We start from the raw sequence: 24,171 nt of genomic DNA on the forward strand, positions 1-24,171 counted from the left end.
TGTAGCCCCAGCTGTCCTGGAACTCACTCTGTAAACCAGGCTGGCCTCAAACCTCAGAGATCCACCTGCCTCTGCCTCCCAAGTGTGCCACCACGCCTGGCTTTATCTTACCTTTTAAGCTGAAGAACTCATTGCAGAATTCTTGGAATTTTCTGAGGCAGAGTCTTAAGCCTAGGCTAGCCTGGGCTCTGTGTATCTTTATATTTTGGAATTACAGGCATGTACCACCAGGCCTAGTTTACATGATGCTGGGAATTGAACCCAAGGTTTTGTGCATATTAGGCAAGCACTCTACCAACGGAGCTACATCCTCAGCTCCACAAACTTCCTGGAACTTAATTTCTACCTCTTTTGAGGGATGTAGTACTCTCTAGCCTGCATTAGTTTTTTAGAATGTATGTCATTTGTCTCATCCATCTTTCTGGATTCAATACTACTACAGTGGAGCATTGCACATACAAGATGGTAGGATTTCATTAGCAATTTATTTAACTCAAAATCTTAAGACAAGTCAAATTCTTCATATAAAAAGGCATACTAGAAAACACGAACACTTAAATAAGACAAAACTGCAAATTAAAATCAATAAAAATTAGGTAAATTTATTTTTTGGATATTTTACAAGTATAATTTTGGAAGGGCTATTTGACAAATTTCAGCATTAACTGCCAACCCTACAGACATCTTTTAACAAAAAGGCATTTATGTTGGCCCTTTGAATACAGGCAGTGTCCTACTGCCTAACAAACAGTAGAGGTGCAGTAACACATTTGAGGGTAAGGTACTTAAGGAGTAAGATGATTCTTTTAACTATTTAGTTGGTCAATAACATAATACAAACATATGTGAATGGCTATCACCACCACCAGTAACCTATAGAGTGAAATCCACAGGTCTGCCTACTTAGAAGGTCCAAACTAGTAAAGTATCAAATTGTTTTTCTCTCTAGATGTTCCTTTGATCCCCACTTTCAATAGATGCAGTGGTAAGTCGGGGAAAAAGATCCAAGTGAGACTGGCAGTGTATGCTGAGTCAGAATGGGGATAGCAGCTCATTTACCCAGATCAAGACAGTGCTTTAGAAATGCAAAATGCCCCAAGTTGTGGTATGTTGAAAAGGATATTAAACACAATTCACCAGCCCTAAATATGGTTTAGTAAGTGCCTAAGTGGGCTTCATGGATGGGTATGGTGAGGAAAGTGAGATACAAGTTATATGTGAATGTAGAAGAATTGAGGCCGACACAGAAGGGCTTTGGTAACCACTCAAGACTAACTGCTGTTCCTATAGGCCATGTGCTTATGACCACCAAACACCAAGTTGAGAGCACGGTTCGGATTTGCTACTTCAGCTTTGATAAGACTGTAATATTCAAATAAGAATACAAGTCTGACTTAAGTCATGACCATCAGTGAATATTCAGAGGTATACTTTGGTTACATCAAGTAAAAAGAGCAACTAATTCTAATGGCTGAAGTGACAAATAGAGAGGCCTTATGACTGCCTTAGAAAGTTAAGACCTATTTTAAGAGCAGCAGCACGATTATGGAACTTGTAGAGTACAAACATGCTCCCTCAATTCACCGAAATACTACTACTCCAACTAGCTAAGGGTTGTAACTGTCAAACGCAGCCTGTGAGGAAATGCCCCTTGGAACTACCAAAAGTAGGAGTTACTAAACACAAAACAGGCCATTTTAGCTTCAGCCAGTTTTAACTTAGTATTTTTATCTCCAACTTTACTCAAATATTAAAATTAGCCATTCCTCACACATAACTGTGAAACAGAAATGGACAATTAGGTTCATCTCATCAAAATCTTAAGTTACGATGAGCAAAGAGCTTGTGAAAATGTCAACAAACTGAGCTTTCAGGCAAACAATAGAAAAATTAAAAACCTTTCAAGCACCAATAATGGAGGCTATGCAAAGTATTACCTACAAATCTGTAATAACAGGTATTTTTCCTGGACGATCCTGAGATTTTATTTAAGTACTGCTACTTTATAGAAGGCAGGTTGGTTTAGTGAGGAAATTTACTCTTGATAAAGACAGCAATATTTTATTTTGGGCACTTAGTATTTCACAGGTCCTCAAGTGTTGAGGTAGAGTATCAGTGTTCTGTTTTACAAATTAAAACTCAAGCAGCTGTTATGTCACTTGCCATAAACTAGAGGAGTCCTGTGGTGGTCAGGAACAACACGGTCACTCTGATCTCTGATTAATCTTGTCTGATGTTTGAATTTAATGGTGATGGCTTACAAATATCCATGGGGAAAAAAAAACTAGGTATCAATCCTATGAGTTATATATACATACTGCAGAATAACATACTTGGCTCACCACATATGTATTTACATATAATTGAATTATAAAATTATCATTGCGCACAGTACTGTGTTGCTTTTCTGCTTCCAGTGTGGGTGGAGCAGGACTGATCACTAGTGTGGGTGCTATCATGTTCAAGGCACCATCTATGATGTGGAACTACAGGAAAGCAGGTACACAAATGGAGCCAACACACAAAATGATGCCTAGATCCAAAAGAGGGGAGGCCCTGTCCCAGCCCAAGATGAGACGTAAAAAACAGAATCAGCTCAGACTGCTGACCCCCATTATGATACAGCCTTATAACCAGGTGAAGAGCTTGAAGAGAACGATACGCTTATCTTTATATTAAAGTTTGCTAATGTTCTTGCTAAGCCACAATGAAAATTAAATGGACGCTTTTATTAAAATGACCTTTAGAGAAGAAAATACTTAAATATTTTTAATGTTTTAGCTAGCATGCAAATAACTGAAATTGTTATAAGCCTAATTCTTTTAGTTCATCCTGATTATTCACCCTGAAATAATTTCCTGGACCAGTCTTTTGAACTACTTGTTTCATCATAAAGTTCCCTTAGGGATAAGGGTGTAGTGCAGTGGTAGAGTACTTGCTTATTAGGATGTGTGAGACAGTGGGTTTGATCCTCAGTATTACGAAAAAAACCTCATAAAAATCCTTTTATTTAAGTAAGGTTAAAGAGTAAAGATAGACATGTTTTCATATATAAACACAACAGCCCAATACGCACAAGTCACAGAAGCAAAGAGAAGGTGGGGGTTGGGAAGAAAATAGAAGGCAGAAGAATACAAACACCTTTTACTTTAGTGTGCCCAAAGTTGAGTTTAGAAGTAAAAAGTTTCTACATGGAGAAAGTTTGTGTAAATTATATGAATTGCAAATTTTTTTTGTTGAAGTCAAAATGAAATGCTCTGCATAGAACAAAAGATATGCCTAAGCAACATATCATATTTATACAAGGCCACTGAAAGTTATGACTATTAGTAACAAATGAAAAAGCTTAATTGTATAGCAGGCTGAGTAAAGATTTCCATTTGATATTTTGATAACCTCAAGATTATAAACTATTCTTATACAAAAGCAGTAATGGCATACAGAGATTTGTGTAGGAAGTCTTGTGCTTCTGGTTGGCACATGATCTACTTTCTAGTATGCTGAAATTAAGAGACATTTTAAAAGGTTGTGCAAAACTACTGTATTTACAAAAATGGCACAAAAGTGAATGCAATGGTCAATGCACATGCACATTCCATTCACATCTTCAACAAAGGAAGGTGTCCCAACACTGCAGAACTGAGGAAGAGCATTAGCTTCAATGACAGCTATTAAGCACTGAAGTTACACAAGTTACACCAGAATGGGCAAATATTGCCCAAGTTAAATGCTATTGTTAAAGCTGAAACAGGTTTAAGGCCATTCAAGTTCAAGCAATTATTTGAATCTTTTGGAGCCCATCTACTTGTGTTTGAATTGTGTGATTTTTCTTCCAACTTGTGGTCTTAAACTTCTGTTATACAAAATCCAAAAGGAAAATACAGAAGAAATCAATACAACAGAGGTCATATTAAATAAGAGTAACATACAAAGCTCTGATTATGATGAAGGAAGGAAAGCCAAAACATTAAAATTGTAAAACTTGCTTGCTACTTGTTGGAACTGGTCCTACAACCGAGTTAGGTAATATATACAATTATTTTCATGTAGATTACTTATTTTGTTGTAACATGTCCTTTGCAACAGTGCACTGTTAAAACTAATCAAAACCTCTACACAAGTATGTTCCCTTACAACAGCAGCACACTACCACTACCTGCAAAGCTGTCAGTCTCAAATGACGTAGTGAGTGAAAGGAAACAGAAAGCGGGTAAGTAATGGAGTAAGGAGAAATAATGGGCATTAGAAGACTCATGCAGTTCAGCTCTTTTAATCAGCCAGCCAGCTTGCTAGCAACCAGGGATGGTTTCCGCTGAGGAAGGTCCTGTGGAGTGGGGATGTGGTCACCAGTGACCTCTGTCTTATCTGGGGCTGCAGCGGGAAGCTGCTTGTTCTTCATCTTTGCTTTTGCCATGTTGTAATCCCCAGAATCAAAATATTTTTGCTGCAAATAAAAACAAAAACAGATTAGAGTTTAAAAGCTCTTACATATCATTAAACTGATTTAAGACAGAGATGCGGCTCTATATTGCCAGCATGGAATATGTTGGTCTAAACAAATGGGAACCACCAAGAAGTTAATCAAAAACCTCTTCCTTGGGCTGCTTCTAACATAGAACCCTCAAGACTTTCTTTTACAATCGGGTAGAAGTTTTTGAAAATAAGAAAAACAATTCGGCAACTTCTATTAGGATATACCACCCATTTCCCAATCAACTTATTAGTTGGTACTTTGTCACCTAATGAAGAATTTCTGCAAAAATTTAAATTAGGGCAAAAAATATAAACACAAATGTAATGAAAGAAATAAACTCACTAGACACCAATTCACTTAAAATGCATATTCCCACCTCCCACTTCTGATTTTTTACAGACACCAAATAAGCACAACTATTTCTTATTTTAGTTGGAGGAATAAAGTAACCACCACACTCCTCTAGCACTACAAAACAGATGGCTTTGAGTTTTGGCTTATACCTACATCATGTTTAGCTGCTTTTTTTTTCCTGAATGTCTGCTATACATGAGCTACCATGTAAGAGCTAATTAAGATAGAAAACTACAAAGTAAATCAACTATCCTAACTATTTTAAGGTTAAAGGCGATTAGTCTCAAATCTGGGTTTGGCAAAAGGAAATAATATAATAAGAAAATGATGGCCTGGATGAAAAACAGAACAGTCTCAAACTTAGTGTGAGACTGCTGAGTCTCACACTAGGTCTAGGTCTTTAGTGGTTGGCTTTCTCTCTAGAGCTAGATCTGCAATGGCCAAGGGGCCTATGGTTAGAAACTGCTTTTCAGGTGGCTACAAAGATGGCTCAGCAGTTAAGAACTCTGGTTGCTCTTGCAGAGGACCTGGGTTGATTCCCACATGGCAGCTAACAACTATCCGTAACTCCAGTTCCAGGGGATCTGACACCCTCTTCTGACCTCTGGGCATTGCATGACACAGTTGCACTTACATATATATATACATACAGGTAATACACTCATACACAGAAAATTAAAAAAATAATAGAAAATAAATTTAAAAAAAGAAATTGCTTTTCATGAACCAACCACTATGCAAGCTTCATATGGAGCAGTAACAACAAACATGGCCAGGCACTTCTGAGGTTGATGCAACTTCATTTCTATAAGGTACTTTAAAAGAATGCAACAAAGTCTCAGAACTCTAATGCCCTACAGATCAGGGAGCTGCTTCTAGCTGAGTATGTGTGGCACACCTGTAGCTCCAGCATTTGGGAGATGGAGGCAGGGGACAAGAAGTTCAAGGCCTACCTTGACTCTATGAGATTCTGTCTCAAAAAGCAAAAAGAGCTGCTTCTGAGTTTACTGGCTGGCATTTGGAGAACAAAGCAGCAAATTTCTTTCTTGTTTTATTTAAAGTACAAAGTGAGAAATGCAACACTGCATTTTTTTTCTTTTTAACATGGGCTTATTTAAGGGGGCTAGAGAGGGGTATGTGTGCATGTGTGCCAGAGCACACGTGTGGAGGTCAGAGGACACTTACAGGAGTTGATTCTCTCCTCCACTTTGTGGATTCTGGGAATTGAACTCAAGTTGTCAGGCTTGGTATCAAGAGTCTTTACCCACTGAGTCATCTTGCAGGCTCAGTAATGTACAATTTCCTCTGATGTAAGGAACTCAGTTTCTAATGTTAACTACTTGATAGTAAGCAAAAGTTCATTATTAAAGGATTGCATTCAACTGCAAACAAGGCTGTCCTGCTTAGGGGTAAGGGATTAAATTTCTGTATTTGGCTAGAATTAAAACCAAAACTCATGGGGCTGGAGAGATGGCTTAGTGGTTAAGAGCACTGACTGCTCTTGCAGAGGACGGGGGTTCGATTCCCAGCACCCACATGGTGGCTACGAACCATCCTTAACTCCAATTCCAGGGGAATCCGAAGCTCTCTCCTGACCTCCGTGGCACTGCACAACACGGGTGCACTCATGTACATGCAGACAATATACACAAAATAAAAATAATAAATATTAAAAAAAAAACAACAAAAAACCCCAAACTCAATGCTCGACAGGCAGAGCTGCCCCCTCCAATAAAACAAAACAGAAACAACACCCCAAAGAACAAAAACAAACATGTTACTACACTACAAGACAGTAGTAACCCTATAGAGATTGAGCAAAGACTAACAATACACAACACTGTCAGAGTAGACACTAATGCCCTCAGTAGAGGTGATGGAGAGTGATACTTCTCATAGTAGGATTCAACAGACAGTCTAGCAGTGATATTAGTTGTCCAACAATTCATAAATTTTGTGAGTTTACAATTAAAATACCTAAAGTTAGCTATGTGTGTTAGCTCATTCCTATAAATTCTGGCACTTAAGAGACTGCGGCTGGATCACAGCAAGTTCGAGGTCATGGTGGGATAAAATGAGACCCTGTCTGACACAAATAAAAACCCTAAAACTTACCAAAATACATTCCAGATCACACAGATGATCTTCACTTTATTTTTCACCGACCCACTGGCCCGCCCATCCATCCATCCATCCATCCATCCATCCATCCATCCATCCATCATAGGGTCTCCTGAAGCCCAAGCTGTCCTCAAACGCTAAAGGATGCCCTTGAATTCCTAATCTTCCTGCTTTTACTGCCCAAGAACTAAGATTACATGTGTGTGCCACCATGCCTGACTTTACACTAAAATCTAGAAGCGACATGTCACAGACACCTGTAATTCCATGAACACTATGTGATCACCTGACATGACAATGTTTAATAGAGACATGTTTCTCAAAACTGGGTCCTTGGTCTTATTGGCACATTACAAACCACAAATACAGAAAACTATGAGCTAGACCATTCATATCCTTCCCTACTCTAAACTCACTGGACACATGGTCTTAATGTTAATGTAAAATCAAACCTCTCAAATGATGAAACTAATTTAAGCTTGCTAACATTGTGACAGAGGAAAAAAAAACCTTGTGATTCAGACTTTTAAAAAAATCAATTTCTATAATATTAAAAAAACTTATTCACTAATATTTTGGGAAAATACAGAATCATTCAAATGTTCACTTCTCAAATTCTGTATTATTCAATCCAACTGGCATTTGCTTCATTTCCAACTATTTACATCATTGATACCAACTCTAAGATACAGTGTACATTAATTCTGCTATGATGAAACTTCAAAATCACAAAGGGTTGAAGCTGGGGTGGGGGGGATTAAAAGGAGTAGCCCCAGTACTGGAAGAAAAAATTCACCTGCTATGCTAGAGAGGAGCCCATGAATATCACTTCATAATATTCCAAGTCATTTCAGTGGGAATCATTTTAAATAAGTTAAAAAAAAAAAAAAGATTAGTAGAAGGGTCTCCTAAACACTAATTGTCAACTGCAAACAAGCACCTAACAGCCAATGATTACACATAATTTACTTCACAGCTGAAACTATACCTAACAGTACAGTTCTATAATTAGACTCAGCACATGAACATTCTACATAGCTACATTCATAATGAACATAGTTCTCATGCTGATATTTCTATTTATCCCCTGTATTATGACCATGGTCATGATTTTAAATAACCACATGTTCTAGTTTGTTGACTCATTACAGCTTATTTAACTGTTCTTTGTTGAACATTGATGCTGCTTCCAATTATTGTAAAAGTAACAAGGAAAAAAAACCCCTCAGATTTGGTATTTTTTTTCATATTGAAATATTCTCTTAATTTACAAGAGTTAGTCAAAGAATGTGAATACTTCTCTGAATCTTGACTACATACCTTTCAAAAATAAATAACAGTAATAATTTTAAATGTTTCCACAAAACAAAGATTTTCTTAGTTCTACTCAATTTCAATCTTAGAAATTGCCAATAAAATTATTCTAAATATTTTCCTAAAATTAGCTGAATTTATTATGGTGCGATACAATTTACATTTCACTGATTTCTACTATAGATGTAAACACTTTCTGTTTAACAGTCATATGTCCTATTTTAAATTTCTTTAGCGATATGGTGTTTTTCTTAAATATTTTGAAATTTCTCCAATTTTTAAAATAATTTTTCTACCAGATTCGTTCATGGTAACAGAAATCCTTTATTTTTATATATTTAGTCTAATTTTCCTTAGTACTTGAAAGCTGTGGATCTTTACTTCATGAGTTTAAAAAAAAAAAACACATGCCATTTTATTGACAACCTTAAAAATAATTAGTTAAAATTAATGTTTTAGAGTTATTTGAGAAAACAACCCATATGTAACTATGGCACACAGCCACAGACATGTTTTTCATATGTAAGGTAAAAAGAGAAACATGACCTGGCATCTCATTAAGTAGTTGTTTTCCATATATAATACTTCATCTTTCTCTAATTCCATTATGGCAAAGAATTCAAATGCATTTTAACTGCAAATGAAGTCCTCTAATTTTTTTTCAAACAGAAGGGGTTAAAAGAGAAAACTAAGAACAAGTAGCATTATCTCATTTCAATGCTGAAAAACAGATTTTTCAAAAACTACTAAAATTATAAAATGTAAATTGAATTAAAGTAACTGAATCTGAAGCAAATTACATGATTTTATAAATGATCATCCAAATAAAAAGTACCCTAAGCCTTTGGATGGTGTGTGGGCACTGCATTTAAAATGGGCAAGTTTAGAAGGAAGGTCAGTGGGGTGAACACCAGCTTCTGGACAGAAGTCCCTTTGAAGAAAAGGGGGAAAGAAGGTATATATTGTAAAATACACAATGGGTGTGAATCATATCCATATCTACTTTCTTGCAAAAATAAAACCGAAATGCTGCAAAATATTAACATTAATCCAAGGTGGTGGTTATATAGATTCTGTTACATTAGCTGTGCATACTTGTATTATATAATTTGTAATCTAAAATAGTTGATTCTTCTCATATTCATGGTGGTAACTATATAAAATATTGAAAAAGATATACCCACACCTGATAAGTAGAGCTAAAAGTACAGACATTTATTTCTCAATCTGTCACAATGAATTTGCAGGGAGGAAACATTTGAAGATGATACTCGCCAACTTACCCCTTTCTGCAATCGTTTTCTTAAAAAGTCGGAACCACCAGGCTTTTGTCCCAGGTGAGGATACCTTGCTTTTAATTTTGCTTCTTCAGCTTTCTCTGGACTAGTCACTTTATCTTCCATTTCCTGAAATAATTTAAATTATTTCTGTTACAACCCAAATGATTGAAAATAATTCAGTTTTTAATATCTAGGTTCGGACTTTAGTTGCTGAATGCCAAGCAACACAGCATCTGACTAAGAAGTCAAGCACAGAAGCCTTTAAACGCCTGTCTTGTTTTGCAAATGTCCCATGTGATAGCTCTATTATAGCTGTGATGCATGTGGAACACCCCACACACTGGATAAAAATACCGAGACAGCTCAGCTCTCAAGTCTTGCTTGCTGTTACTTTCCAGTCATGTATAATACATTTATAGTTAGTCACCTTCAACGGAACTCTTCAGCTCTTTTTCTATATTTAAAGAACTTTCCTAATACTGTCAAAATCTAAAAGAGCTTTTTGATCTTCTATTTATTCAAAATTATACATGATCTGAAACTCCTTAGAATCCTTACTAGAAATTAATAGTGGTCAATTTACTAGCATATTTTTCCTAAATAAATCAATAGGATGTTGATACTTGTAAAAGAGAAGAATATACCCATCTGGCTTGGTGTGACAGCTCATGCCTGAATCATACAACTCATGAGTTTGAGGCAGGAAGACTGCCAGTCTGGGCTACAGAGTGAGATGAGACCCTGCCTCCCACCACCAAAAAGGGCAAATTTTGTTCATGTCAAAGATAACATACTTTTTTAAAAAAATTAATTAATTTTTGGTCTTTTTGAGACAGGGTCTCCCTGTAGCCCTAGCTGTCCTGAACTCACTATGTAGGCCAGGCTGGCCTTGAACTCACAGAGATCTGCTTGCCTCTGCCTCCCAAGTGCTGGGATTAAAGACATGCGCCACCACACCCAGCTAAAGATAACATACTTTAATGTCTCAAAGCCTGTTTTCTGAAGACTATTGCTAAAGGTCTGCCTCGCCCCCCTGCCGGGCTGAGGATTAAACCTGGGGCCTTCCATATGCTACTAAATGCTTCAAAAGTTATACCCCAGTCCTGCCAACATCTCAAGCATATTTTTACAGTCTCAATTTAGTCTATTTTTTCAAAATGCTACTTTTTAAGGAAGAATTTATCACTTCGTGGCAAGCACTGCACAAGAAAGAAAACCAAGAAAAACACAGGTCTCCTGTGATGGGAGGCTGGGCAGCCAGGCAGCTGGCAAGGTACACTTTTAGTTATCAGATTCATTTCTGTACACCAGGTTGGCAAAATCACACTTTGGCATATTTTGACTCTTTGAGGTTATTTATGAAGAAAAGCAGAAATGTTAAATCCATAAATGTTAAACCAACAGTTCTTAAATAGCACATAAATCATGTATCTAGGAATTGAAAAAGTCATGCAATTTTTAAAACAGATTTTCCTCAAAATTACACTTATATATGTTCCAAATTAACTTTATGTATTATCAATACTTTATCTTCAACAACTCCTTTGTGTGCTGCTACATTTCATTTTGTCTTAAGAGGATTTTGAGAAAAAGGGTATCCCTGTTAGATAGCCTTTATTTTCCACAGGATCTCTCTCTCTCTATATATATATACCTGCTTTCTTTCTGCTTCTAATTTATTTCCTTCTTCTAGGTTGCCGTTTCATATGTCTATGTTGACTTCTAATCTCTTACTATGGCCATTCACTCACATGCTGTATACAAGATGTGCCTGTGTGCTCAGCCACAGCTGTACTAAAAATGGTGATTTTGCCAGTCCTTGTATTCACAAACTATGTGTCCAGAAGTTCTAGTATAAGGTAGACAAGATAAACCCTTGGGTATCGATTTTAGTGTGCAAGCATGTCAACATGCTATTTATCACTGTAGCATCTGAAAGCTAAGCCTCTCCAACACAAGCCTAGTACCTCAGCTAGTAATCCTAGCCACATATGTTCAAGTACTAAATGAGGGCTGGAGAGATGGCTCAGTGGTTAAAAGCACTAACTGCTCTTGCAGAGGACATGCGTGCTTCATACTAAATAAAAAAGTAACTGCAACATATTCTTAACTTTTTAAAAGAATTTTATTTACTTTTTTTTTTTTTTTTTTTTTTTTTTTTTTTTTAAGGGGGTCCCTGTAGCCCCAGCTGTCCTGGAATGTAGACCAGACTGGCCTTTAACTCACAGAGATCCACCTGCCTCCGCCTCCCAAGTGCTGGGACTACAGGCATGTGGCACCACGCCCAGCTAAGAATTTTATTAACTTTTTTAAATTCCTAAAATTTATTTTATGTATATGAATGTTAAGCCTGCATGTATGCACACCCGTATCATGCAATGCTGGCAGAGACAGAAGAGGTTGTTGGATCCCTTGGAACTGGAGTTGTGAGCTGCCATGTGGGTGCTGAGATTTGAACCTGGTCTTCTGGAAAGAGTAGCTAGTGCTCTTAACTGTTTGAGCCATCTCTCCAGCCCTCAAGAATGGTTTTTATGTATGAGCCTTACTAAGTTTAAACCTAACTACCATAAGATACAAATATACTGTACTTATCACAAAAGGTAGAAAAATAATATAAATAAAAGATAAGCAGTTTATTGTAGGAAATTATGCATTGTTTGAGGCTTCTAGTAACTTGGCCTTCACTGCACACAGCTACTGCAACCCACAGGCATTCCCAGAGCTGCAATGTCAAAGCAGAACTGGATGAAGGGACCTATTCTTGGGCTTCCCTGTCCAGTTAGCTAATTTTAAATGATACTCAAAAAGGATCCAAAGTTGATTGCTGCCCCTCAGGCCTAGTACTTTCAAATAAAAAGGTGTTAATGGAGTTGTACCTTCCTTTTATCAGCTTTTCTCGAGCTTAGAAAGTGGCAGGAAAGATGGCTGTGAGTGGTGGTGAAGGTGCTTGCCACAGAAACCCGATGGATCCCACAGTAGAGAGGGAACCAACTACCAAAAGCTGTCCTCTGACCTACACATCATACATACACCACACAATTAAAAATAAAATTTAAGCCAGGCATGGTGGTATGTGCCTGTAATCAAAGCACTTGCGAGGTAGAGGCAGGCAGACCTCTATGTGTTAGAGACTAGCCTAGTCTACATGGTGAGCTCCAGATCAGTGAGGGTTATACAGTGAGGACTTTTCTTTTTTAAAAAAAAAAAAAGTGAAAGGACTTCTTTTGAAATAGGATTTCTCTAAATCTACAAAATACACATTAAAGTTTATAATTATTTAATGGCTGAAGAGATGGCTCAGCTGTTAAGAGCACTGACTGCTCTTGCAGAGGACCTGGGTTCAATTCCCAGCACCCACATGGCGGCTACAAATTGTCCTTAACTCCAGTTCCAGGGGAATCTGAAGCCCTCTTCTGACCTCCGCGGCATTGCACGATATGGGTGTGCTCACATACATGCAGGCAATACACTCATACACATTAAAAGAAAAAAATTTTTTTTAAAGTTTATTATTATTATTTAGGTAACGACTTCATTTCCAGTTTCTACAGATTCCTCTTTTTTATATATTGTGGGGAGTGGTACAGTATTCCCTTTTTTTGGGGGGGCAAGGAATACATTTATGTGTTGTATTAAGCATGCAAAAACTAAAATGGGGCAAAACAGTACATAAAACTGAAAATGACTTCTAGAGTTAGAATGGATTTGTTTTCTAGGAAAATTAACTAAGTCAGTACAGTGGTGCATGCCTGGAGTACCAGGTACTTAACAAGCTAAGCAGAATGACTACTTAAGCCTAGGAGCTTGAGATCAGCAGGGCAACACAGTAGCTCGTCTACAGAATGGAGAGCAAAGGATGGAGGAAGAAGAGAATTCAATTGTTGAATTTCCTTGCCATATACATAGTACAATATTAATAAGCCCATGCTAGGGCAATTTTCTAGCCAGATTCACATTTTCTTTTGTACTCAGCAAGAGAGAAAAAGACCTAAGCTACATTTTTAAATGTAGTAAACACCATCAAGACTTCCACAATACTTTCTATGAATCATACAAAAATATTCTTAACCTACTACAGATGTAGAAAGTTTCAGGACCTTATTTTTAAAAAATTCAGATAGTTGGACATCTATTAACTAAACATTTTGACAGAGCCAGAGATTTGTTTATGGAGTATAAACATCTCAGATGGGAGACTGTGTCTGTTAGCATTCAGCCCACACTTGCCCTTTTCTAAATGCTTTCCTGAACAGTTAAGTACAACCAGAAGGCTAAAACTACATTTCCCAAGCTGGGCATGGTGGCACACACCTTTAATCCCAGAACTTGGGGCAAAGGCAGGTGTATCTATGAGAGTTCAAGGCCAGTCTGGTCTACATAGTAAGTTCCAGGCCAGCTGGGGCTACAGGGAGATCCTGTCTCAAAAAGACCAAAAAATAAAATAAAATAAATAAATAAAACTACATTTCCCAGGCCAAGCTCCTATGTCCTGCCAAGATAGCCACACTAGATGAAAAAATGTGGCTGAATGAACCCACACTTCTCTTTGGCTATACTGGCAACAGGCACCACACAGCAGTAGCCCCTTCCGAGTTCCTCTAGTGGAAGCACCACAGATAATCAAGGAACTTATAGCAGTTACACAGGTGTGGGTTAGAAGACTAAGTAGTCTCCAAACAAGGCTCACTCCTACAGAGTCAAGACTTTCTGCAATCCCTGTCTCTGGAAGTCTCTCCTTCCCACTTCTAAGACTTTGTAACCTAATACCCCAAACCACTTCCTTTCTGTCTGAAATAGGTAAAGTAGCTTTTATTTTAGTCTCCTTCATGGGACACTTAATAGAATCTGGTATAATAACTATCCTTGTAGTAATGTTTAAAAAAATGGAAAACAGGATGCAGCATTTGGTATGATTTTTCCTAAACATTTACTTTAGCTAGAATAAAAGCAAATTACGAGGATAAAAGGGGTAGAGATAGAAATCGCAAAGAATTGGTTACATATGCATGTATTCAATATTATACCTTGAATGTTTTCTTGGGAGAGGAGAAGTTCAAAAAAGGATATAGGGCCAGGGATGTAGCAGTGTCAGAAAAGTACACAGAAGTCAATCCCCAGCATCTAAGAGAAAAGGAGGGTGGGAATTGGGGATGTAGCACTTGCCAAGAATGGGCAGGGCCCTAGGTTCAATTCCAAGTATCCCCAAAACAAAACTGGACAAAAGAAAAACATCATATAAAAGGATGGTACTTTTGGAGTTTAAATGTTTATCATTTAGAAGATACAACAGTTCGTACTGATTGTCAACTTGGCAGGAACCACAATCTCTGGGTCTGTCTCTGGGAGATTGGGTTAACTGAGGTGGGAAGATCTATCTTAAATGTTGGCAGCACCATTTCATGGCTTGGGGTCCTAGACTGTATAAAAAGGAGAAAGTGGGTTGGAGATATGACGCATAGGTTAAGAGCACTTGTGCAGTTTGAATCCCAGCACCCATGCTGAGAACCAGCATTCATAGCTCTCTGCTTTCCTGCCTTGCGGATACAATGTAACCAACTGCCTTAAACTCCTGTTGCCCTGTATTCCCTGCCATGATGGACTGTAACACAAACTGTGAACCATAATAAACACTTCCTTCAAGGTGCCTTTATTATTTTGTAACAGCAATAAGAAAAGAAACTAATACAGAAGTGTTCATATTTGCTTAACATTTTATTAATGATGCATGAAAAATTTAAGGGGAGCCAACTAAACAACAGAAATAAAGCATAAAACTTCCAAATTAGTAGTGGGAGTAAAATGGAAAAAGAAAAATCATTAGAGAAGGGAGCGAAGGCAACAACAGAATGGGAGAGGTGGGATGGGACAAGATAAAACACACTCTCGTGCGTACGTGCACACACACACACACACACACACACACACACGCACACACGCACAAGACTGCAATAACAAAAAGACAGAGGACAGACATGATGCACCCAAAAAGAAATGGATGAGATACATCAATGACCACAATCACCATAAAAGGACTTATGGACTGTATTTAAATCTGTAACTGGAAGCTGGGAGTGCTAATCATGTCTATATTCCCAGTACTCAAGAGAAAGAGTCAAGAAAGAGTCAAAAGGATTGTCACAGCCGAAGGGCCTGGTCTATATAGAAAGTTCCAGGGCCAGCTGAACTAGAGACTCTTTCTGAAGCCAAAATAAATAAATGAAATTCATAGGCTGGCCTTAAAAAAAAAAAAGCCACTCACTAAGTAAAATTTTAAAACAGATGATACAGGCTGAAAGCATATAGGAGGGAAAATGACAAAAATCATTATTAGAAATACACTGGTCCCGAGTATCTGTGCAGCCCCCAGAGTAGGCACGGATTGGCATGTGTGACTCAATGGACACTCACCAAGGACAAGGCAGGAGAAGGCACTAGCCTTGTGGGCTGCACAGCCTGTGCTCATCAGTCTTAGTACCACAATGGGATGGAAGATGTCCACTGGTATTTTGTCCTTGAAGAAAGCCTAAGGAGCTCTGGAAGTCCTCCCAGGAGCAATGCTATTTCATCTAGACACTGTACTAACCAGAGGACTGACACCCTGGGGTCCAGAATTTCCCTCCTGGAGGTGACTGTGACTGCAGCAATGCTTAGCACCTGGTCCCTGCCACTTCATCTTTGGATGACAGTGTCAGGTGCAGAGCAAGCCCTTTCTCCTGGATACTATGGACTCTGCTACCACAATGGATGACCTCTGTCAAGCTGTGTGAGCAGTTAATAAACTAACTAGGCAAAAAATGGCCTGAAACTAACACATTTATGTACCACGCAGGATATGGTGGCAGATACACCTACTCCTAGGAGGAGCCAGAGGATTACTTAAGCATAAATTCCAGGTCAGCCTGGAAAAACACATCCAGACTAACTGCAGTGCCCCCCCCATTTACTATTTTATCTCACAAGTACTTGGTTTTATTGAAAAGATACCAACAAAAATTCCATTCATTCATTTATTATATTGCATGTGTATGAGCATGTGCATGCCACAGCACATGCATGGAGGTCAGAGAACAACTTGCAGGAGTTGGTTCTCTCTCTCCACCATGTGGGACCTGAGGTTTGAACTCAGGTTCTCACCCTTGGAGGTAAACACCTTTAATCTCCTGAGCCATTTTATAAAAGAAATAAATATTGTTTTAAAAGGGGGAAGGGGGAAAAAGAGAGAAAGAGACTCTGTGATCAGGTGTGATGGTGCATGCTTACAATTCTAGCACTCAGAAGATTGAGGAAGTCTGTGATGACTTTAAGAATAGCCTGGGCTATAACAGTACACACACTAGCTCAAAACAAAACCAAAAAGGTTAGACAAAGATGGTATGTATGTAAGGGGTTATAATTCAGTGATGGAGCAATCACTTGGGAAGCATGAAGACCTGGGTTTGATCCACAGCAGGGGGTTGGGTGGGAAGCTAAACAAAGCTCAAAAAAATAAAAATAAAAAGGAGAAACTAGTGAAGACAAAGTTGTAATTTTATATCAATAAAAGGGAGGAGTCAGGCATCCAAATATTCCAGACAAGATTACAAGTTTGAGACTAGTGTGGGCAACGTAATGAATTCTGTTATCAGCCAGGGTTACAAAACGAGACCCTGCCAAACAAGAGCTTAAAAGTGGGGCATGGTGGCACGTGACTGTAACCCTAGAATATACAAGGTGGAAATAGGAGGATCAGAGTTCAAGACTATAAAAAAACCTGTCTCAGAAAACAGTAAGCTGGGCTTTTAATTCCAGCACTTGGGAGGCAGAGATGGGCACATCTCTTTGAGTTCAAGGCAGGCCTGGGGCTACAGGGAGACCCTGTCTCAAAAAGACAAAAAAACAAAGTCTGTGTTATAAGTTTTTAAATTTTAGCAGTACATGTTGGGATAAAAGGTATGTAGTTACTTAAGTGGTTTCTAAGCAAATAATGGATGGAAGTCATCACATTGCTGAACTTTTGCCTATGACTACATACTGGGAAAACCGAAACTCAGAGAATCACTACAGGGTTGTAAGGATTTTCTTCCTATACTCAATACCTAGAATAGGGCCTAATCTTTATCAACTGTAAACACATAATGACAAGAAAAAAGGAATCTGAAAAATTAAAGATCAGGTCTGGAGATGTAGCTCAGAGGTAGTCTTTGGCCTGGCATATACAGTGATATACTTAAGTTCAATCCCCAGCACTGAAAAAGTTTGAAATTAATGATTATTTCATAGCCTATTATAAGTTGATAATAATATCTGAATAACATTTTCACCTTGTGCCAAAAGTCACAGAGTATCTATCAGCAGTAAAAAACCTGACTATGTAATTAGGTTCTCCTCTATCTGCTCAGCAATATGTTCACTGAGGCCCTGACTGATGAATAAGGAGAAAGGATTAACAAAAGCCAACAGATCTTTTAGGATATTGTCAGAAGGTTCAAATAGTGTTACCAATTTATACAAAATCACTTTTGCCTTGGTATTTGCCAGTGTTTGGCATTTAATGAGGTTCACTTAAATATGTTCTTCAATTTTTTTTTTTCTGTAAGAAGCTCATCATCAATTTGGGAATATCTGATGTAACAGATGAAAGGTTTAGGAAATGTAAATTGTCAAGTACAAGTTTTACACAAATGGAAGCAAATGTTAGCAAACTGGTAGGGCTGGAGGAAGCTCAGTGGTAGAAAGCATACTGAATATGCAAAAGACCCTAGGTTTCATCCCTAACACTACATGGCGACACATGCCCGTAATCCCAACACTCAGGAGGTAGAGAAGTTAAAGGTCATCCTTGACTACACAATGAGTTCCAGGTCAGCCTGATCTACATAGCTGAGTTCCAGGCCAGCTGGGGCTACAGGGAGACCCTGTCTCAAAAGACCGAAAAAACAAAACAAAATTAAAAACTGTATCCATTATTAACCACTGATATATGGAAGCAAATGTGATGCTTATGATTGGGGATGTTCAAAAAAATATATCAAGACAATTTTATCATAGAAGCATTAGAATATGCTTACACAAATTAAGACAGTTGTGTCACACGGCGATAGTGACCACTGACATAGAAACATCATTGACTAAGATATGACTATGCAGCACAGTCTCTCCTATCATTTTTATCATTAATATGTCCAGTTTAAAATTATATCCCTCAGCCTTTTCAGCTAGATTTAACCAGGTGACTAAGTTCCAGCCAATAAGATATAAGCAGAAGTGTCATGTGTGACATTTGAGAAGCCTCCCTGGAGGGAGAGAATAATACATCATTTGCCCTCTTTGTCCTTTCTCCTGGTTTAATGAGCTTACAATGTCTGAAACTGGGGCAGCCATACTAGATCAGGAGCTGACGTGCTAAGCGTGGTGGAGCAGCAACACAGCAGGACATGAGTCTCTAACATCTTAGAACAGCTCCCCCAGTCCTGGGCTAGCTTTATGTTTCATTGCCAGGAAAGAAAATAACCTGTCTTGTTTCAACTATTTTCACTTTCCTGCCACATGTAACCAAGCCTAACGCTGATTAAAGAAAAAAGGCTGCTTCACCCTGTGCCAGATGCTGCAGGGGATGCAAAGGAATATAGGGTTTAGACAAACAAAGATTTGGGCAAGCAGGTTTTGTCTGAGGATGAAGGAAGCACCAAGAAGACAGCAGAACCACGTGGGCAAGATTTATGGATGATGAAGCAAGGGAATGTGATGAAGGAGGGGTGAACACCAGGCTAGTGAGCTTGTACTGACAGATAAACTTACTCCTAAATGGGACTCGTCCAAGGTCACCAAGCTGGGTAGATGATTAAGCATCATCCCATAATTCTAGACTGCCTCTGAGAGAACCAGGAGCACAATGGGAAAGGAGGTTTTACAATGAAACATTATGTGTAACAGTTTTCTTCTCCCTCACCATGCACAAAAGCACCATGTATAAACAGAAACAATTAGTTGAGAGTTCTAGTTATTTTTTCTAAGATATATCACTTAGTTTGATCAAAATATCCTCTAGAAAACTTGCTACTTACTTTTTTAAAAAAAGCAACAACATCCATATATACATTATATATTTAGTTTTCAGATTTTTAAAGTGGGTCTAAGCTAAGGTTTTTGTACTGATTTACCATGGCTCATTGTATTCTATTGGGCTAAGTAACCCAGACTTGTCCTAAACTTGTGATCTTCCTGTTTCAGCTTTCTGACTGCTGGGATTACAGGCATAAGCCACCGTTGCCTGGCTAAGCAGAATTTAAAATGTATTTGATTTTAGAGAGTTAAATGACCTCATAGCTTACTTTTAAAAGGAGAACTTAAGTCATCAAATGGCCTAAGGGAAAGTTAATCTGATATGCTAAAAAAACACTGCACTTTTCAACAGTTGCTACTATTTCTCAATATGTTGTATTTAGTTTCAGCACAATATCAGCTTTAATGAATAGATTGGTTATGCTTATGCTTTAGTTTAAAGATTGTATGTGTATGTGCATTTTTATTCCTATATCTACTGAATATCCCAAATAAAAAACAGGGGCCTATCTGATTTCTTTTTTAAATTGGTGCTTTTTAGTTTTACTTCTACTGGTCTGTGAATTTCTTCCCTTACATGAGTGTACACACTACATAAGGGAGAGAAATGACTTTGTTTTTACTATATGCAGTGCCCAGCTACTTTGAAACAAGCTAACCTACCATAAAACCACAAAAATATTTTTAGTTGAATACTTTGGCTTTGACTAAAAGGTTAATGGGGATACAAAGACTAAATAACCCAATGTTTTAGGTCATGTAACTGCTCTTTCAAATAGAAGAAACAGGAGATTGGTTCATGGTAACAAAAAAGTGACTTTGCACATTCTCCTGTTTAAGCACAGTGTCCAGGCCACAGGTGCTTTACATTTACAGCCAATCCTCAGTTTAAAAAATTACATCCCCAACATCCTCTAATTGGTATTAATGATAGCAGCCAGCAGCTAAAATCAGAAGAGCTGAAATAAATGTTTTTACATAGACAATCATTAAGTGAAAACATTCAAGTTATCCTTAACAATAACAGACATATTAGGCTATTCTAATACAGAGTGAGACGCAGCCTCAGAAAATAAAGAGGGGCTACAAGATAGCTCAGTAGTTAAAGGTGCTTGCCACCAATCCTGACAACCTGAGTTCAATCCTAGAAACCACATGGTAAAAGAGACCCAATTCCTGCAGGTTGTTCTCTGACCTCTACATACATGGTCCCCCAACACAAACTTAAAAAAGAAAAATCGCATAACACACTACGGTGTATCAAGTCAAAACTGAGCTTGATTTCAATGTGTTTAAGACAGGACAGACATAGTCTTCAAGTTCCTAAATCCAAACCCAATAATGAGCACTATTAATATTTTATAATTTAAACAGGAAATATTACTTTAAGATTATAATCCTTTATAATGGCTTCAAAAATTTATTGTTCAGTTGGGTCTTCCTGGCACAGGCCTGTAACCCAAGCTACCTGGAAGGCTAGGCCATGAGGGTAATGAAATTCAAGGCTTGTCTGGAGTACAGAGTGAATTCAAGGCCAGCTTGATAACTAAGAAAAGTTTTAAGGTCATCCTATGTGGCCAGCCTCAGCTACTTGAGACCTGGGCAGGCAGACAGGTCAATCACGAAGGTGCTTGCTGTGCAAACATGACCTGAATTTAATCCTCAAAATCCATGTAAAAAGCCAAGTGCAGGGCTGGAGGAATGGCCTACTAGTTAAGAGAACTGTCTGCTCTTACAGAGGACCTGGGTTTGGTTCACAGCACCCACATCGCAGCTAACAATCATTCATAACTCCAGTTTAAGGGGATCTTATACCCTCTTCTGACCTCCACAGACACTGCACTCATGTAGTGCATGTACATGCAGGCAAAAAAACCTCAAACATGGGGCTAGAGAGATGGCTCAGCAGTTAAGAACACTGGTTGTTCTTGCAGAAGATCCGGATTCGAATCCCAGCACCCACATGACAGCTAACAACTGTCTGTAACTCCAGTTCCAGGGGATCCAATGGCCTTGTCTGTCCTCCATGGGCATTGCATGACACGGGTGCACTTACCTACATGCAGGCAATACACTCATACATGTAAAACAAACAACCTCATACACATAAAATAAAAATACGTCAATTAAAGAAAAGCAAAAAACCCACAACAAAAAAACTAAAATAGGGGCTGAGGAAATAGCTCAGCTGGTAAAGTACTTGCTATATAAGCATAAGGATCCAGATACCTTGTAAAAACCTGAGCCTTGGGTGTAGTGGCACACACCTTTAATCCCAGCACTTGGGAGGCAGAGGCAGGCGGATCTCTGTGAGTTCAAGGCCAGCCTGGTCTACATAGTGAGTTCCAGGACAGCTGGGGCTACAGGGAAACCCTGTCTCAAAAAGACAAAAAAAACAGAAACAAAACAAACCCCTGAGCCTCATAGTATGTGCTGTGCTAGGGAGGTGGAGACAGGTAGATTCTTTGTGCTCACTGGCCAGCCACTCTAACCTGCTTGGTGAGTTCCAGGCCAATGAGACACCCTCTCAAAAAGATAAGATGGATGACCACTGAGGAACTACATCTGAGGTTGTCTCCTGGTCTCTAGACAGACAGACACACACCCATGCACACCAAAATAAGAGGGCCCTTGGGACTAAGGCTCAGTGATAAAGTCCTTGCCTAGCACGCAGGCCCCAGAGGCCCTACTACAAAAAAAAAAAAATCTATTTTTCTTTAAGTAATGTCACATTCTCAATTAATGTAACTTAATACGAAATCAGAACAGGGCCACCACAATGGAGGAAAAGTTAGCAGGATTAAGAACATATGGAATGGGATTAGAACACTAATCTACTCTCCAACCTGATGAAGGACATAGTGCAACTTTAAGTAGAAGCTCTAACAACCTGCAAACAATAGTCATCCCATTTATGGTAATGCAGCTTAAAATTTTCTTTTTAAAGACAAGGTCTCACTATAAGGCTGGAGTTGGCTTGAACTACGTAGACCAGGCCGTCCTAGTTCTCACGAAGATCCACCTGCCTCTGCCTCTGCCTCCTGAGTGCTGAGATTAAAGGTGCAGTTTGATTTTTAGGAAAAACTGTTGGTAACGCTCCATAAAAATTTAGGGAACAGGAGACCACAGACTTTTCTTTCTTGACCAGTCGACTCACGTACCCGGGAAGGTAAGGCAGCAGAATAATTACAAGAGGGTGAGCACTGGCCCAGATGAACATACAGGCCTTGTTGTATTCAGAGGAATATTCCTACACATTTCCCTTTATGTGTGAAATACTACGAACGAGCGGTCAAAAAATCCCTACGATTCGAGAAAATTTTGATTAAGTAAAACATGTCAAAAGCTCTAATTTTGGATTTTTTGGGTCAGGTAACACATGCAAACACATCAGCTAATATTTTTGGGTCCAAGATGGTCTGGGCAATCGACGTTTACCTCGTTTGGGCCTCCCAGGCATAGTGAGAAGTAAGCACTTCTACTCTGACTACCGACGAGGGAGAGTTCGGGTCCGACTACCGTCGGAGGGAACCCCAATCCAGGTCTACATCCCCGCCCCCAACTCCGGACACCGCGTCCGGAGTGACCTGCACCCTCGCACGCTCCCGGAGCGCATCCGCGGGAAACACAACATCCAAAGAAGTAAAACCTCAAAGAAAAGCTCGGACTCCGAGCATGGGCCCCGAATCCTGAGCTCTCACGTACCGACACGCCGAAGCCTTGGAGACTAGCCAGGTACTCAACCTCCCGGCATGTGGGCGCCCTGGCTCGAGAGGCCGGGCCGCCTGTAGCTTCGTGGGCAGCTGCCAGAGGAGGGCTCCGCCAGGCCCTGCTCAAGACCGCGCTCCCGCAAGCCATAGCGCCGCAGGCCTGCCTGGCAATGCTCCCGCCAGACCACAGCCCCGCAGGTCCAGCCAGGCCGCGCTCCGGGCGGTCCAGGCCGGTTAGGCCGCGCTCCCGCCAGTCCTGGCAGGCTCGCCTCCCTCAGGCCCGCCAGGTAACCCCACGCGCACTCACCTTCTGCTCCTCCGCCGACGCTGCCTCGGGGACTTCCGCGGACATGGTGCTCTCTGTGCAGACAAGACGCCGGGAGAAGACCGATTACTAGGTGGCTAGGCCGCCTGCTCCGCTCTCAGCAGGGGCGGTCGCGGTCGCCGCCGTCGCCGCCGCCGCCACCGCCTTGTGACGACACGAACACCGGGCTCCGGTCCACTGAGCCTCCCGCCGCCCAGACCCGCCAGTCTCCCGCGCCGCGCCCCTACCTACCTATCCCCGCGCCTCCGGTCCTGCGACGCCCAAGTACTTCCTTTTTCCTTCAAAGGTCGCGGCTGGCGCCTTACGTCACTTCTGCCTGCGGCCGCGCAGTACTTCCTGGGAATTGTAGTTTGTCCGTGGTGCCCTCTCTTCCCCTTTTTCCTGCGTTCTCTGACCACCAACCTCCTTACTAGCCTGAAAGCCACTAAGGGCTTTCAACTCTATCGCCACTCACTTCCCAAAGTTCTGACTTTCTTAATCGTCAAGTCCCGTGGCTTCGTATTTACTCTTCATTCCACCTCACATCCCACTGCTGCTGGAACATTTGGTTCC

At 39.7% G+C, this 24,171-nt stretch overlaps 1 protein-coding gene across 3 annotated transcripts; it reads right to left on the bottom strand.

The window, feature by feature from the left end:
- Positions 1-576: 576 nt before the first annotated feature.
- Arpp19 (cAMP regulated phosphoprotein 19) lies at positions 577-23,931 on the bottom strand. Of its 3 annotated transcripts, XM_008829773.3 has the most exons (4): positions 23,851-23,931; positions 23,602-23,654; positions 9,547-9,669; positions 577-4,444 (listed from the first exon to the last, which is right to left on the bottom strand). In XM_008829773.3, the coding sequence occupies exons 2-4, from the start codon at positions 23,644-23,646 to the stop codon at positions 4,274-4,276; spliced, it is 339 nt and encodes a 112-aa protein (XP_008827995.1). In that variant the 5' UTR covers positions 23,647-23,654; positions 23,851-23,931; the 3' UTR covers positions 577-4,273. The 3 variants fall into 3 exon arrangements, with proteins under 3 accessions (XP_008827995.1, XP_008827996.1, XP_029417807.1); XM_008829774.3 differs by lacking the exon at positions 23,602-23,654 and having other exon boundaries at positions 23,851-23,913; XM_029561947.1 differs by lacking the exon at positions 23,851-23,931 and having other exon boundaries at positions 23,602-23,844.
- Between the last annotated feature and the right edge of the window lie 240 nt (positions 23,932-24,171).

This window comes from Nannospalax galili, unplaced genomic scaffold (assembly GCF_000622305.1).
Source record: "Nannospalax galili isolate Female #2095 unplaced genomic scaffold, S.galili_v1.0 scaffold213, whole genome shotgun sequence".
Taxonomy (NCBI): Eukaryota; Metazoa; Chordata; class Mammalia; order Rodentia; family Spalacidae; genus Nannospalax; species Nannospalax galili.

Bases quoted from the DNA above. Each gene is read 5' to 3' on its own strand.
- Arpp19 (XM_008829773.3), bottom strand. From the start codon at position 23,646: ATGTCCGCGGAAGTCCCCGAGGCAGCGTCGGCGGAGGAGCAGAAG. The intron at 9,670-23,601 runs GTGAGTGCGCGT...AAATTATTTCAG, and splicing joins CGTCGGCGGAGGAGCAGAAG to GAAATGGAAGATAAAGTGAC. The intron at 4,445-9,546 runs GTAAGTTGGCGA...TTTTATTTGCAG, and splicing joins GAAAACGATTGCAGAAAGGG to CAAAAATATTTTGATTCTGG.